Raw genomic sequence first — 13,860 nt, 5'->3', positions numbered from 1 at the left:
GGTAAAATATCAGAGTCTATGGAGTCTATGCGTTCATGCGGCTCAGAGAAAGTAAAGACTGACCTTTATCCTAGAGAAATAGCATCTCTTCACTCCTTACTCTTCTGGGAGCCTTTAATGATTTCAGGTCACGACCCATATTCAGTATACCCTGGATGTGTGCAAATGACCCGTTTATGGAATGAAGAGGGAGCTGTAATAGGTCCCAGAAAAGATGTCAGGTTTGTATGCTCCATTGTGCCAACTCCTCTCTGTCTTATCTAAAGATTTCTTAAATCTGCTTCAGTGCATTTGACTGCTTCAAAATGTCCATGGGGCATGAAGGCAGAAGAAATGACAGGCCACAAAGGATGTGATAGAACAGATATTCCTCTTTCTCTGCATATGAGTGTTTTGGAGTTATAGGGCAGGAGGAGGCTCATAAAGAAGAATGGAATAGAGGAACTCTAGATAGGGCAGAGTGGGTGGAGGGGAAGGAAGGTGGCATGGGGTTATTAATGAGGGTAGAATGCGATGATAATTATTATCCAAAGTACAGGTATAAAGACATGAATTGGTGTGAATATACTGTGTATACAATCAGAGATATGAAAACTTGTTTTCTATCTGTATAATAAGAATTGTAATGCATTCCACTGTCATATATAAAAAAATAAAATATATATTTAAAAAAAAGAGAAGATTCCTTCCTCAGTGTGTCTTGATGAATTTATGTGAGTTAGAAGAGTTGATATGATCCCCTCCTCTGCATCCTGCTGGCCTGTTATTCTGAGACAGAGAGCTGTTGTATAATTCTAGGAATATAGCCTCTACTGACTATGGCATTGTCATCAGCAAATGGAGTTGGCACTTGGACAAAATTTTATTCTGTCTACTTTGAAGTGAGATTACAAAGGCCTTTCCTAGACATCAGTTAGAAATTAGCTATCAGCTCTACATTAAACAAACCATTGGCTAATTGGTCCCTCTTTTTGCCTACATACCTGGAAGACTGTTTTGTTACTGTGTTTTCAGATTCAAAGTTAAAGGGTAAGTAGTCTTTGTTGAGCTACTATTTTGTACTTACAAGAGATTTTAGAAAGATTCTGTCATCCCACCATGTAAATCCTCTAAAAATAAAGTATTACCCTACCCCATTGTATAGATATTAAATTAAGCGCCAGAGAGAAAAATAAAATCACAGATTTGTCCAATTACCTGGAAAGCTTTATTAGAGTTTGTATGATAGCTTGGTTGGTCAGCTTAGGCTTTTATCACCTGCAAGTTTACAATATATCTGTAAACTTCTTTAAAATTTTTGTAAGGGATGGTGCTGGGATTTAAACCTAGGCAAGTCTGTTGTAAAATGCTATTTCACTTCATGATTCAAGTAATTAGAATTTTTTTAAAGGTATACAGTTTTCTGGGAGTTTTTTTTTTTTTTGTCAGTGCTCATTTTCAATTTTTTTAATATAATTCCTCCATTCTTTAATATGGAAGACCATCAGAATCCTATCATTCATGCTAGGAAGGATTTAGTCTGTCTAGAATGGTGATAGGAGGCACTTTTATTGTGTTGTTAGTTTTGATGTTGTTGCTTTCACTGGGGTTTACAACATATGTGAGTTTTTCATTTCATTAAGTATTTAAAGATGAAGTTCAAAAACTCACTCTGTTAATGGTTCAAGGCCTTATGACAAAGGCTAGGACACCATAATGTTTTAGAGTTTAAGGTATGATTTTGCATAGATGACTTCCTTGTATTAAACTTACATTAAAAAGTTTTAGAGTTTAATCACATAATTAAGATCAGCATTTTGGTGTAATTTATAAGTATAGTGTTTAATGCAGAGCTTGGTATAGTTAGCATAGTACTGCTTGATTCTCATGTCAATGTTTATTGCTTTTGTTTTAACAGAGTTGGCTTGCCAAAAAAGTAGACTGTAGTAATGCATTTAATGAGGAAGCTAGCATTCTGGAATCTTTTTCATTCCTAATACTTAGCAAGATTAAAGTTTACCATATATTCCCAAAATTATTCTGAATATGGAAAATTTATTAGATTTTAAAAATATAAAAATATTTATGCACTATTTGCACTAGTATTACATATTTTTTAGGAAGACTAACCAATTAAGATATAAAAAATTCAGTATGACTTTTCCCATCATTTCATCACCATTTCACCTGTAAATTTTGTTTGTTGTTGTTTTTAGGCTAAATTGATGTGGCGGGGTCTGATGGGACAAAACTGATGTCTACCCATTCAAGGGGCTTTGGGATATTTATGTGTGTGGGTTCAGCACTCTTTCCTTATTTTCATGCCCTCCCTCTGCATAGATTTTTTTTACAGCACTGCTGCCTTGAAGTTCAAAGATTAACGAGCACACGAGAAGCTTAGGAATACTCATTTTAATAGGTTACTTAATAGTATACAGCAAACCTTAGGGAGACTGATGTGCTTTAAAGGAACACATCTGCATTCCATTTGACCTTCTTAATTGACACGAATTTGATATGGGATTTCACTTATTGGCAGGTAGCATGGGATGTCATAACTAGTAATTTTCTACTTGGTGAGGGATGTATTTGAATTAGGTCTCTACTGGGGCTGGTATCTGTGAGCCTACCATAGAGTCTGGGATTTACACCTTATAACTTTGTTTCTTCCTCAAAATGTCACAACTCTCTGTGGTAACCATTACTGATGGACATATGATAGAGAGGGACATTATAGGAAGCCTATTTTCTATAATTTGTGTATATCAAGGGACTCTTAAAGATTTTCATATACCTAAAATTAGCGAGAAATTTCTGAACAACTACTTATTCTAGAATCTTGCATAGTTTCTTGGGGATATAGAAGGAAGAAATACAGGCTACCTGTATTAAAGAATTTTATATTTTGATTATACATTTCATATAAATTAATAATGAAGTTCATATAAACAGATATAATTATAATTAGCAAGTGTTCCATTATTTTTACTTTAATGCATTAGTGCTTAGGAATAAAATGAAATATTATGATTGAGATACAACTTATCTTGGAGTATTTCCTGGAGTAGGTGAATTTTGAAACAGTTCAATCAGAATCACCTTACAGTAAGGTATTCCCATCCTCACAGAGGAGAGCATTGCTGGTAGATAATTGATGAGCAAACTCAAAGATATGCATAGTATAATTTCACAGACAAGGATAGTATTTTTACTATTGCAGGAATTTTTCCTCATATTTTAGATAGTTTTGACCTCAAGGCCACATCTGTTAAAAGAAACCATCACCTCTAGGAAAAAAGGAACCACTAATATTGATTCAGATAGCTATCTTTAGGAGTAAATTTTTAAAATACTTTATTGAAAAGGAAACAATTAGGTTGGCTTTCAGGATGGCCAGATGAAAATTGGCTACTTTTCATTTTTTAAGGTATTCAAGTGAGTGAATCTATTAATGAGGATTGAAGACATGAGAAAAGGAGGTCTTTTTCACTGACTTAGGACCTGGTTTCTCTGTTGACTCAATGTCCTAAGTTTTGGGGGGTAATTTACATTTTGAGCTCAGGACATGAAAAAATGAATGCGGAATAAAGATTTTCTGTTTTGGTTTTTAAAGATTAAAATATTGTCATGTTTCTTTCCACACCAGAGAGAAAAACCCAAAGCAGTGATTTTAAGCTTGTTTCAGCTTCTTAACCTCCAGGCTATACAAAGAAAAAATTTCCAGAGACTTCTTGTGGGCATGAGAGCAGGTGATTTCAGTGGGAATGAACACAGAGAGAGAATTTTCAAACACCGTAACCAGGACCCTATCCCCAGAGTACATGTCAAATCTTAGAGAAAGACGGTCTTATATACTTTGTAAAAACACCTGCATTTATTTTGATATGATGTGATCATTGAGAAACCTCTGAAGTTCTGTGTTCTTTAGAGGGGCTGTTACAGTGTCAGGTCCTAACAGCTTACCTGTGATTTATCAGGTTTGCTGGTTGGAATTAAGTAATGATGTGAAAATGAAACACGAATGTTTTTTTAAGCAAGGGTGTACAGTGATGATATTCTAGAACTCTCTACTCCCAGTCTCTGTTTTCATTCTATGCAATTTACCCTTTGGGGTAAGTACTGCTGCAAGAATAGGATTTGACTCACTGGTATCTCCTGAGTAAGACCATGTGAAATAAAGTGCTAGTGTTATGTCAGACTGATTTTGTCCCTTTCCTTAGGTAGCTTATTTATGATCCCAAAAGGAAATAAAGCTCCAGGGTCTTGGTTGTTGGTCTATTTGTTTTAATAAACTTTACACACATACTTACTCACACACTTGCAGGATGGCATATAGATATGCAATTTCAATAAGTAGTTTCTAAGCACCTTTAACAGAGAAGCTGGAGTAATTTTTAGAAAATGGTATGCTATTGGCTTTATCTCCTATTAGTCAAGCTTAACTACAGTGATTCTCTCTCTCTCTTTTTCTTTTTCTCCCCTCAGATGTACATCCAGACAACAACACTTACTGTTTCCATGAGCTTAAGTGCTTCTGTGTCTCTGGGGATGCTCTATATGCCCAAGGTTTATATTATAATTTTTCATCCAGAGCAGAATGTTCAAAAACGCAAGAGGAGCTTCAAGGCCGTGGTGACAGCTGCCACCATGCAAAGCAAACTGATCCAAAAAGGAAATGACAGACCAAATGGCGAGGTGAAAAGCGAACTCTGTGAGAGTCTTGAAACCAACAGTAAGTCATCCGTAGACTTTCAGATGGTCAAGAGCGGGAGCACTCCTTGATAGATGTACGTTGAATATTCTTTTACTAGTCTTGGGGACTGTGCTACATGGTTCTGGGGGCATGGAGGTAGCCACACACCATGAGACCACCACAATGGTCAGAACCATTTGAGAAACGAATGATTGCCAGCAGATTGGCTATCACTAGAATGCAAAGCATGGTACTCAGATGTTTCTTTTGAGGAGTTACAGAGCCTGATGTTTGGAACTATCTTCCATTTTTAAATGATCTTTTGACATTTAGGAATATTTTACTCTTTTTGGGGGGGTTCAATATTGGCTGCTCTTTACATTTTGAAAGGAACATACTCCAGCAGACCTTCCACAAATAAATGATGTCATCTGGATCCTTAGGGATATGAGAAAACTAGTTAGTCAATATGTTTAATTAAATCACAGTTAGTACTTGTCTTGCCTCTTCTTTTAGCATCCCTCAATTTCCTTTCTTGGATAGGTTTTGAGAATTAGAGCTCTTCTCTGAAAGTCAATGACCATGAAAAATGAATCCTTGCTACAACCACACCCTGTTCTCCTTTCCTCACCTACCTTCTGCTTCTCCTTCCTTCTACCACCCTAGAAGGAGCACGTGATGACAATATACTGATTTTCAGGCTGATCTAGTAGGATTTAACTCATCCATGAAAGTCCATCTTCATATCTGTGGGAGAGTAGCATATAGATTGAAGATCTGTATTGCAAAAAGTATAGTAAAAATTGTAAACTTTATATTACTAGGTTCTATAGATGTCCACCCCATCAAAAAAGGAAAGCTGAGGTCTTTACATTAGAGTGGCCTCCAGTCTTTTGAGAATACAACATCAGTATTTAATATGCAAAAATACTCTGTTCCTCTCAGTGTCATTCAGCAGGCTGTATCCCGTGCTCACTGTACTGTTGACACTGAATATAGAAGACTAAGAGTTGGTTTTATTTGGCTTAATTACTCTAGCAACTCATGATCTTCAATGGTTTCCTCCCCTTGTATTAAGATTTGCAGGTGAGCATTGCTCACTTCAATGTCCCATACATAAAACTAGCATCAGATTATTAGTATTGCTTAATTAAACTCATTGACCTGGAAGTATTGGCCAGATTGGCTCTAGGAAGATTACCTATGGATCACTAATACCAAATTCAGTCACTTTTAGAGAAAGGAAACTTATAAGAATTCCACAAATACTCCCCCAGTACTCCCTTGTCAACATGCAACCTTGAGAAACTGGGAGAGAAGGTGCAATGAGGATGGATTTTAGTGACAAATTGTTATAATCATCTCTCATTAGAGCTAGGCAATTTGCTAATAATGGGCTTCTTTTGGCTCTTAGCAAAAATGTATTATAACTACTATTATGACTACTATTAAAGGCATCAGAGTAGAATGCTTGTGATTTGAGGGCAGAATTTTATCTGTTTTTCTACCTGGAAAGCAACAGTATAGGAAGTTAAAACCTATTGCAGGATGCCAATAAACTGCTGTTGGCAAAGACACACTAGAACACTGGCACCTCTCAGTGGGACTTCTCAGAGTCCATTGTACCTGTATTTCAGTAACTACCCAGAGACTGATGCAACATAGTTTTAAATAGGTACGATCAAACTTCCAGTGAAGTAAATACCAATCATCCCAGACTCACCTATGGAAAATGGTGAAGAAAAAAAAGAATAAATAGATTCTTAAAAAGAAAAATAAATCTCCAACATTTCCTGTTTTCTTTGTGTTATTTTCTCTTTATGTTGAAATGGAAATTACATAGCCTGCAATCATTTCTCTACTTTCTCTAAAATAAATGTGAAAGATTTCAAACATGAGGTCTGTTTGGAGGGTAAGCCTGTAATGAGCTGTATGGTAAGAAAAAGTGGAAAGGATAGATCAAGACATAGTCAGTGACTTACTGGACAAAGGCAAATGGTATTTTGGAGACTTTAGCATGGTCTTTTTTTTTTATGGGAGTGGTTTAGGTTGAAGTAAATTGGGTTAAAGTGATAATAATTTGAACATTCAGGAGATACAGTGTATGAAACCTTCTCATCTTCCCATAGTCCCACCTCAGGTCATCATGGTCTGCCTTTGTGTACTTACATGACCATCCTATGATAAAAGGGTAGATTAGTGTGTTTTAAAACCAAGCTTGTAATTCAGTATATGGGAATCTACATGAGAAATTGGATTATGGGTAACAAGCCCCTCACCTCCTCACATTTAGAATACTTCCTCTCAAAAGAAGTAGAGTCTGTTCTCAATGATCCGCAGAACCGTATCCATGTTGCCGTGTCCTCACACTTTCTGCTGCCAAACTTCTGTTAAGTCATCAATACTACAATGAAATCACAACACACAAAAAATGGTTTTGTAAACTATAAAGCAACCAGAGGATAAATGTAATGGTATCACTGCTGCCTTAAAACTGTACATTGTTCTGCACTTAATAGGAAAGAGTATCTTGGAACTCAATAACTATTTTTTGACAGCCCTTTTTCTTTTGTAAATATGTGGAAGATTTTTATGATTATGGCTACAATTCCATTGTTGGGATTTTTTTTTTCTTTCTCACCAAATAGTTGTGTTTTTAGACATATAAAAAATACTTTTCTTTCATGGTCACAGAGCCATATGAGTCCTCAAATTTCAAAAACTCATCTTAAATGTGACTTGTTCATGTCCGAAATTCTGGTCACATGTTCAAGATTTAAGTTTTCAAAATTCATGGAATAAACATAAGTAATATGAAACTGGAAAGAAAATCAATTTGCTGAATTTGCAATCTACTACACTTTATGGAAAAAAAAAAAAAGGACATGTTGTTTCAGTACAGGGTGTGAAGGGAGTTAGAAACCAAGTTGGTAAATATGAATTTTGCTAATTCTACCCAATTAACCAATGCTCTATGTGGTATTCCTTAAGCTGTGTTCATGAATAAGTTATGAAAACAGCTGCTACTGGAGGTAGATTTTGCTTTCTCTAGCATTTGAACACAGTGTGGTACACACAAGGAGAGTTATCATTGCTGTACTGAGAAATTGATTTTCACATACGCGTATTTGTTGCCACTGTAAAAAGTCTCCTTATTAATTCATCTGTGCATCTTTAATCCATTTTGTTTTTTAAAACATCTGAAATAAAGATGCATGCAGGAATTTGCTAATCATAGTTGGTTCCTTGTCATTGCTTTCATGTTGACAAAAATTTGACAAAAATTTTTCCAGAACTTAATTTTTAGAGCCAATGGAAAAATTAACACCAATTTCCTATGAATTATCATCTCATTCTCAATAGAATTATACCATGTTTCTTTTTTAAAATTACTTTGATGTTCAAAAAATAAAGAACGAATCAATGATTAGCTACAGAACTTCCAAATTAGAATTATCCTTAAAGATGGTGTGACCCACAATATCATAGGTTGAATGACATCTTCAAATATCATCCTTTTCAAGGTCTTTCTTGTTCTTGTTCCTCTGCATTAATCATGATTTTTCCTTTCTGTCTTCTACAAATTGTATAATTATGTGTTCTTCATTTTCAGATATTGTTGATAATATTGAATAGTAGAGAAGATGAAGAATACTTTTAATGGTTTTTTTTCTAATATATGATCATTATTTTCTACTTTGTCTACAAAGGTTATATGAAAGTCCTTCAAAACAGAGCTCAAGGAAATTTGGAAGCACATGAGAGCATTATATAAATTAAAAAAAATTAAAAAGTCAACAAATATAAAAATCATTTTGCTTCCCTTCATGTCAAACAAGTCTAATAGATCCTACCTTTTGGGCAGGGTGAGTTGAAAAATAGGACTCCACATTGGTTCTTCTAAACTACTTCTGTTCCCCTTTAGATACCATTTTCCTGCCTACTCACAAACACCCAATGCATTATTCATTTTGCAGAAAATAGAAGATAACATAAAATCAGGTTTATGTCTACTTCATTTCTATAGCATCGCAATAACAACCTTGAGGCATGAGCAATGTAGATAATTATGGCTGTTTTTGTTGTATAACTCACAATATTCAATGACAAAAATCAGTGAGAATGTCTACGATTTGCACTCCTTGGGCTCTCTGTGTTAATTTCAGTGACTGTGGACATTGTAGGACCTTGATGTCTATAAGAACTTGTCAGGTCAATCACTGGTGAAGAAATGAGGAGTGATTATCCATTATTTCAGAGGATTAGCTATGTGATTTCTAATCATTTTCATTGTTCAGGAACTAAATTATTTTCTAAAAGTCTGTTTCCCCCTGGATTGGATTTATATATTGAAATACAAACATGTTTTACTTTTTTATACAATTATTCATTCCTAAATTTCAGTGAAAAAAAATAGGTCATCATGTTTGAGTTTTAGGATCCAGATTTCATTTCATTATAGCATTCAAAAATTCAAAAGAATTTATGTATGTAGATTTATTTTCACTGGTGATTTAAACATGAGTACAAATTTGATACAGGATATTTTGTTATCAATATCTAATAGTCTTACAATAATGAGTTTTACTTCAGAGAAAGTCAGTAATAGAACAATTAAATATTAATGTCCTTCTTTGAGTCTATTTATTTTCTAAACATCTCCATTTGTATACTTTGGATAAAACCAAAACAAACCAAAAATATGTACTGCCAAAGCACATCCTTATTTCAAAGTTTACAAATACTGTATGTACTTGTCATTTTATCACATTCACCTCTAGAATATAAAATTATTGTTTATTTTTAAATGGAAGATATATTCATGATCAAGGCACAGTTAGTTAATCTGTGTGTGTGTGTGTGTGTGTGTGTGTGTGTTACAACAAAGCAGCTTATTTGTGATCTGTGTTAGAGATTCTATACATCCTTCACAAATTTAATTTTACATAATCTGATACTCTATTAAAACTTAAACTTTGAACTGCTAGAAATTGTATTTCCGTAGAACAGATGGGCAGATATAAAGTATTTTCCAGAAATGAGGTACAATTTCACAAACTGATTTCTCTTTTTTTGTTTGTTTTCAAGTTTTAAGGAACTAAATTTGTATTTGTTAAAATTAAAAATGTAGGAAAGATGTTCTTTACAAATAATTGTGATCGAATGTGTATTCCAAGCAGAAAAGCAGGATAAAAAGGCTTTTCCTCTAACATTCCATATCGTACTATATTTGTGTTCAATAGGAATGAGCTTCTGTTATTTAATAAAAGAGTGAATTGTTGGTGGGGTTGTGGTTATAGCTCAGTGTTAGAATGTTTGCCTAGCCTGTGTGAGGCATTGGTTTCGATCCTCAGTACTACATAAAAATAAAAAAAATAAAATAAAGGTATTATGTCCATCTACAACTAAAAAAGTATTTTAAAATTAAAAAAGAATGAGTAGTGGGGAATAGGATATGTTAGGAATTTCATAATGGGTTATTTTTATTTAACCTTTACTTGGTTATCAGATCAGACCCAAGGAATTGAGGTCTTTGGTGTAGACTATAAAAACTTTTTTTTTTTATTTGGTAGGACAGATAAGTTATCTGTACTTTTATTTTACATACATGTGAATCTTTGTTAGTCAAAATTTATAGTTAAATATAATTTTACCTAAACTTATTAAAAATTACCATTTTACATTTTTACTTTTCTGCTAATTCTCCAGGAAAGGAGAAATGAAACTAGTAGTTTTTACAGACTGAAATTTCTCTTTGTCTTTTTATCTCGATGATAATTGAATTCCTAGTAGGTAGTTTAAAAATAATGAATAATATGATTTAAGAACTGGATATCACAAAACTATCATCATAGATTTGCATTTTAAAATTATATCAATAAAATAATTTATTAGTATGCTATTAATTTGTCCTAATTTATCCCAACAGCTTCCTCTACCAAGACAACATATATCAGCTACAGCAATCATTCAATCTGAAACAGGGAAATGACAATCTGAAGAAATATGGTATGTGATCTTAAACAATGAACATGAGACCACAAAAACTAACTCCTGGAGATCTCCATAGACTACAACCAATCAAATCAATATTCAGTCTCGTAAGGAACAAAAATTAGCCATGAGCCAAAAGTATCAATAACGGGGAATGAAGAACCCCGCTTTATAAAACACAACCAATGAGTGTCAAACTAAAGTATTGCTTCCTCATGAGAAGTTAAAAAAAAAAATCACAAAAGGAAAACTAATGTTAGCTTGTGAAAAAAAAAATGCTGTTGAAATAAACCATGTCTGATGTTATTCTTGTAAGTATTTTTCTGTGATTGTGAGAACTCCCGTTCCTGTCCCTCATTGTTCAACTTGTATAAGATGAGTCTGTTTCTTGTAATGGCTGACCGGATTGAAGCCCTGGGTTGTGCTAAAAAATAAATGCAATGATTGACGCATGCAATTTTTTATACAAATAATTTATTTCTAATAATAAAGGAATGTTTTGCAAATGTTGAGAGTTGTTTCGTTCCAGTTTTAAAGCTAAGGCAAGCTCTTCTTTCCAGTTGGCACTTCTATTGGTATTTAGCCCCTTCCTGGTGTCCAAGGAATTGCCATTTCCTGAAGGAATGTGTTTTTGTATGTTTGTACATATATATAGGGAAAATTGTCTTTTATTTCTAGATGAAAAGACATTGCTTGTGTAAGATTTTGTGAATATTTCCACATTTCTGTGATAGCTTTTCATAGTAACTGCTTCTTTTATGAAGAATCAAGTAATAGCTTGAGGTAAATTGCTTCAAGTTATTATAATTAACAAATGATGAGTTAAACTTTCCTTCATAGAATCTGATATGAAAAATTCCCACGTAGAAGAATATCAAAGCATCACTGAAATTCTACATTACATTTCTAATTCAAAGCTTCTGCATAGTGAAATGCTTCCTGGTATGTGGTGTTAACCTTTTCTCACCTGGGCTTGGTAGTTGCTGAAATCAGTGAAGTAATGGGCCTTACCCAGTGCATTTTCTGAAGCACAGAATTAGCATATTTATTCCCTTGGCATCACTAAAGAAACCACAGTTCAAGTAACATGTCAATGCTTTCTTATTTTCCAAATGAAAACATTCATTGGTTCATAGAACAGTATCATTAAAGAGAGAGAAAACAGGGAGCCTGTCTCATACTAATAAACCGTGCCAGGATAGATAAAAGGAGCCTGTTAATGGCTCTCAAATCTGTTACCATTTTTGTCATGGGCTCCTCTATTCCATACAATCCCAGTCATCCATCAAATCAATGGGTCTCTACAATCATTTTGTTAGTAAATGTTCTCTCTGCTGAGTTAGCTTGGATGGCTCATTGCACCTCTTATAGATATAAAGAGCTATCTGTGCTCTGTAGCTTCAACCCAGATATTAACAGTCACTTTATTTAATAGAGATGGTTGAAATAGCATAGCACAGGCTCCTTCCAAATATAACCACATGTCCTAGATACCTAGGAAGACATACTGCAACAGGTAGAAGGAAATGAGTATTAATTGACCTTTTATTGAGTTTCTTCTAATAGTATTTATTCTTTTAGATAATATTTAAATCAAAGAGTAGAGGTGTCATTTTCACATCCTCAGATAATCTGAATTACTGATAATACAATACTGATAATACAATCTTGTAATCAGAATCCTAAACCCACCTCTAGGTGTGCCTTTCTAAAAAATACCTAGACTAAGCAAAATAAACTGCATATTTATTGTACCATGTAGTTCAGTACCAATAGCCATACCAAGAAATAATTAAAATCATAATTTTAACTTTTAAATTGACAGTTTTCTTCTTTTTAGAGATTATTGGTAGTTTATAAAATATTTTGACCTGATTTTAAGTATCCACGTGTTTAGGTTATAAAACTGTTTGAATTTTACAAGCCTTGCATTACATTCTGAAAACAAAACTCAAGTATATTTTTATGTATTAATTGACTCTAATCAGGGTAAGTAGGTGTGACAGGGTTAATATGAGAGCAAAGCTAGCTCTCAGGCCAATTGTGGATTATTATTATTATTATTAATTTTTTTAAAATTTAAGATTTTAGGAAGAAGAATAAAATACCAAGCATGATTTGTGATATTTCAAACTTGTTCTTCCTATTACAAACTTACCAATGGGTTGTTTTTCCCAAATATTTTTTATAAATAATTCAACTTGTTTGGTGTTATGCAAAATCTTATTTAACTCATATAACAGAATTGAATGATAGCTCTTGTGGATTTGCGTAAGTCAATCATCCTTTATAATATTGTCTCAGAGGGAAACTCTGCTGATGAAACCATCACCCTCCCCAGGAAGTGGGAGGAATCTTCCTCAACCTCTTTATAGCAGGAGCTGAAGAATTCTCTCCTCCACTGTGGCTATTTTCTCAGGGATTTTGCTGAGGGCTCAGGGAGGTAGTCAGATAGGCTGGGACAATGGTGGCATCCTGTGAGAAGGATTTTAGCAAATGCTGGATGGTTGTTCATAAGTCCTGTGCTTTAAAATGAACTGCCTGTGTTGTATAGATAAGCAAATGCAAAGTTGCACAAAAAATATAATATTATATTCTGTAGAATTGACCTTGTGTTTTATTCTGGACAAGAAATGTCACATCTAATCTCAGCATGCCAGAGGGAATGCTAAAAATGTAGCCTAAGGTAATATTCAGCAAATGTCACTTGTAGACAATGAGAGATGTATTAGTGTGACCTTGGGCCAAATTGGATCTCAGTGTTTAAAAAAAAAAATTAGCTGATAATTGTTAATACTTAAAGTTGTCTACCTTGATGATTGTTGATCTTTAAAATACTATTTTTTTTAATTTTAAGCAAAACTACTCATAAATTTAAACTTGAGGATGACCATTGGAATATGAATAGAAACTGAAAGATTAATTAAATCATTTTTCGTACTTATCAGGATTTTTTTATGGAGAATTTGAAACATTATCTTACTTTTAAAATTTAAATAATCATATTAAAAAGAATCTAGGAACAAAAGTATTGTCATTTATTTCTTTCCCTTTTAAATCAATATTCTACATTATTTACCAATACTTCTTAACAATCTAGAAATAATATTGCTAATTTTCTAAACTGTATTAATCAGCATTGATATTTAATTCAGCCAGCAAGTAGAAGAAATGGTACTTTTACAATTATGTAA

General features: G+C 33.6%; 1 protein-coding gene across 1 annotated transcript in view; it reads left to right on the top strand.

Annotated features, from left to right (window-relative positions):
• Positions 1–11,091, top strand: part of Grm8 (glutamate metabotropic receptor 8) — a 754,509-nt gene extending 743,418 nt beyond the window's left edge. The window contains exons 9-10 of the mRNA XM_034635666.2: positions 4,465–4,711; positions 10,602–11,091. Coding sequence (XP_034491557.1) covers positions 4,465–4,711; positions 10,602–10,651 — 297 coding nt within the window. The 3' untranslated portion in view covers positions 10,652–11,091. The remainder of the gene's footprint in view (positions 1–4,464; positions 4,712–10,601) is intronic.
• Positions 11,092–13,860: the final 2,769 nt, after the last annotated feature.

This window comes from Marmota flaviventris, chromosome 1 (assembly GCF_047511675.1).
Source record: "Marmota flaviventris isolate mMarFla1 chromosome 1, mMarFla1.hap1, whole genome shotgun sequence".
NCBI classification, from domain to species: Eukaryota; Metazoa; Chordata; class Mammalia; order Rodentia; family Sciuridae; genus Marmota; species Marmota flaviventris.
Note: the sequence above shows the minus strand (reverse complement) of the source record. Positions and strands in the feature narration are given on the sequence as shown.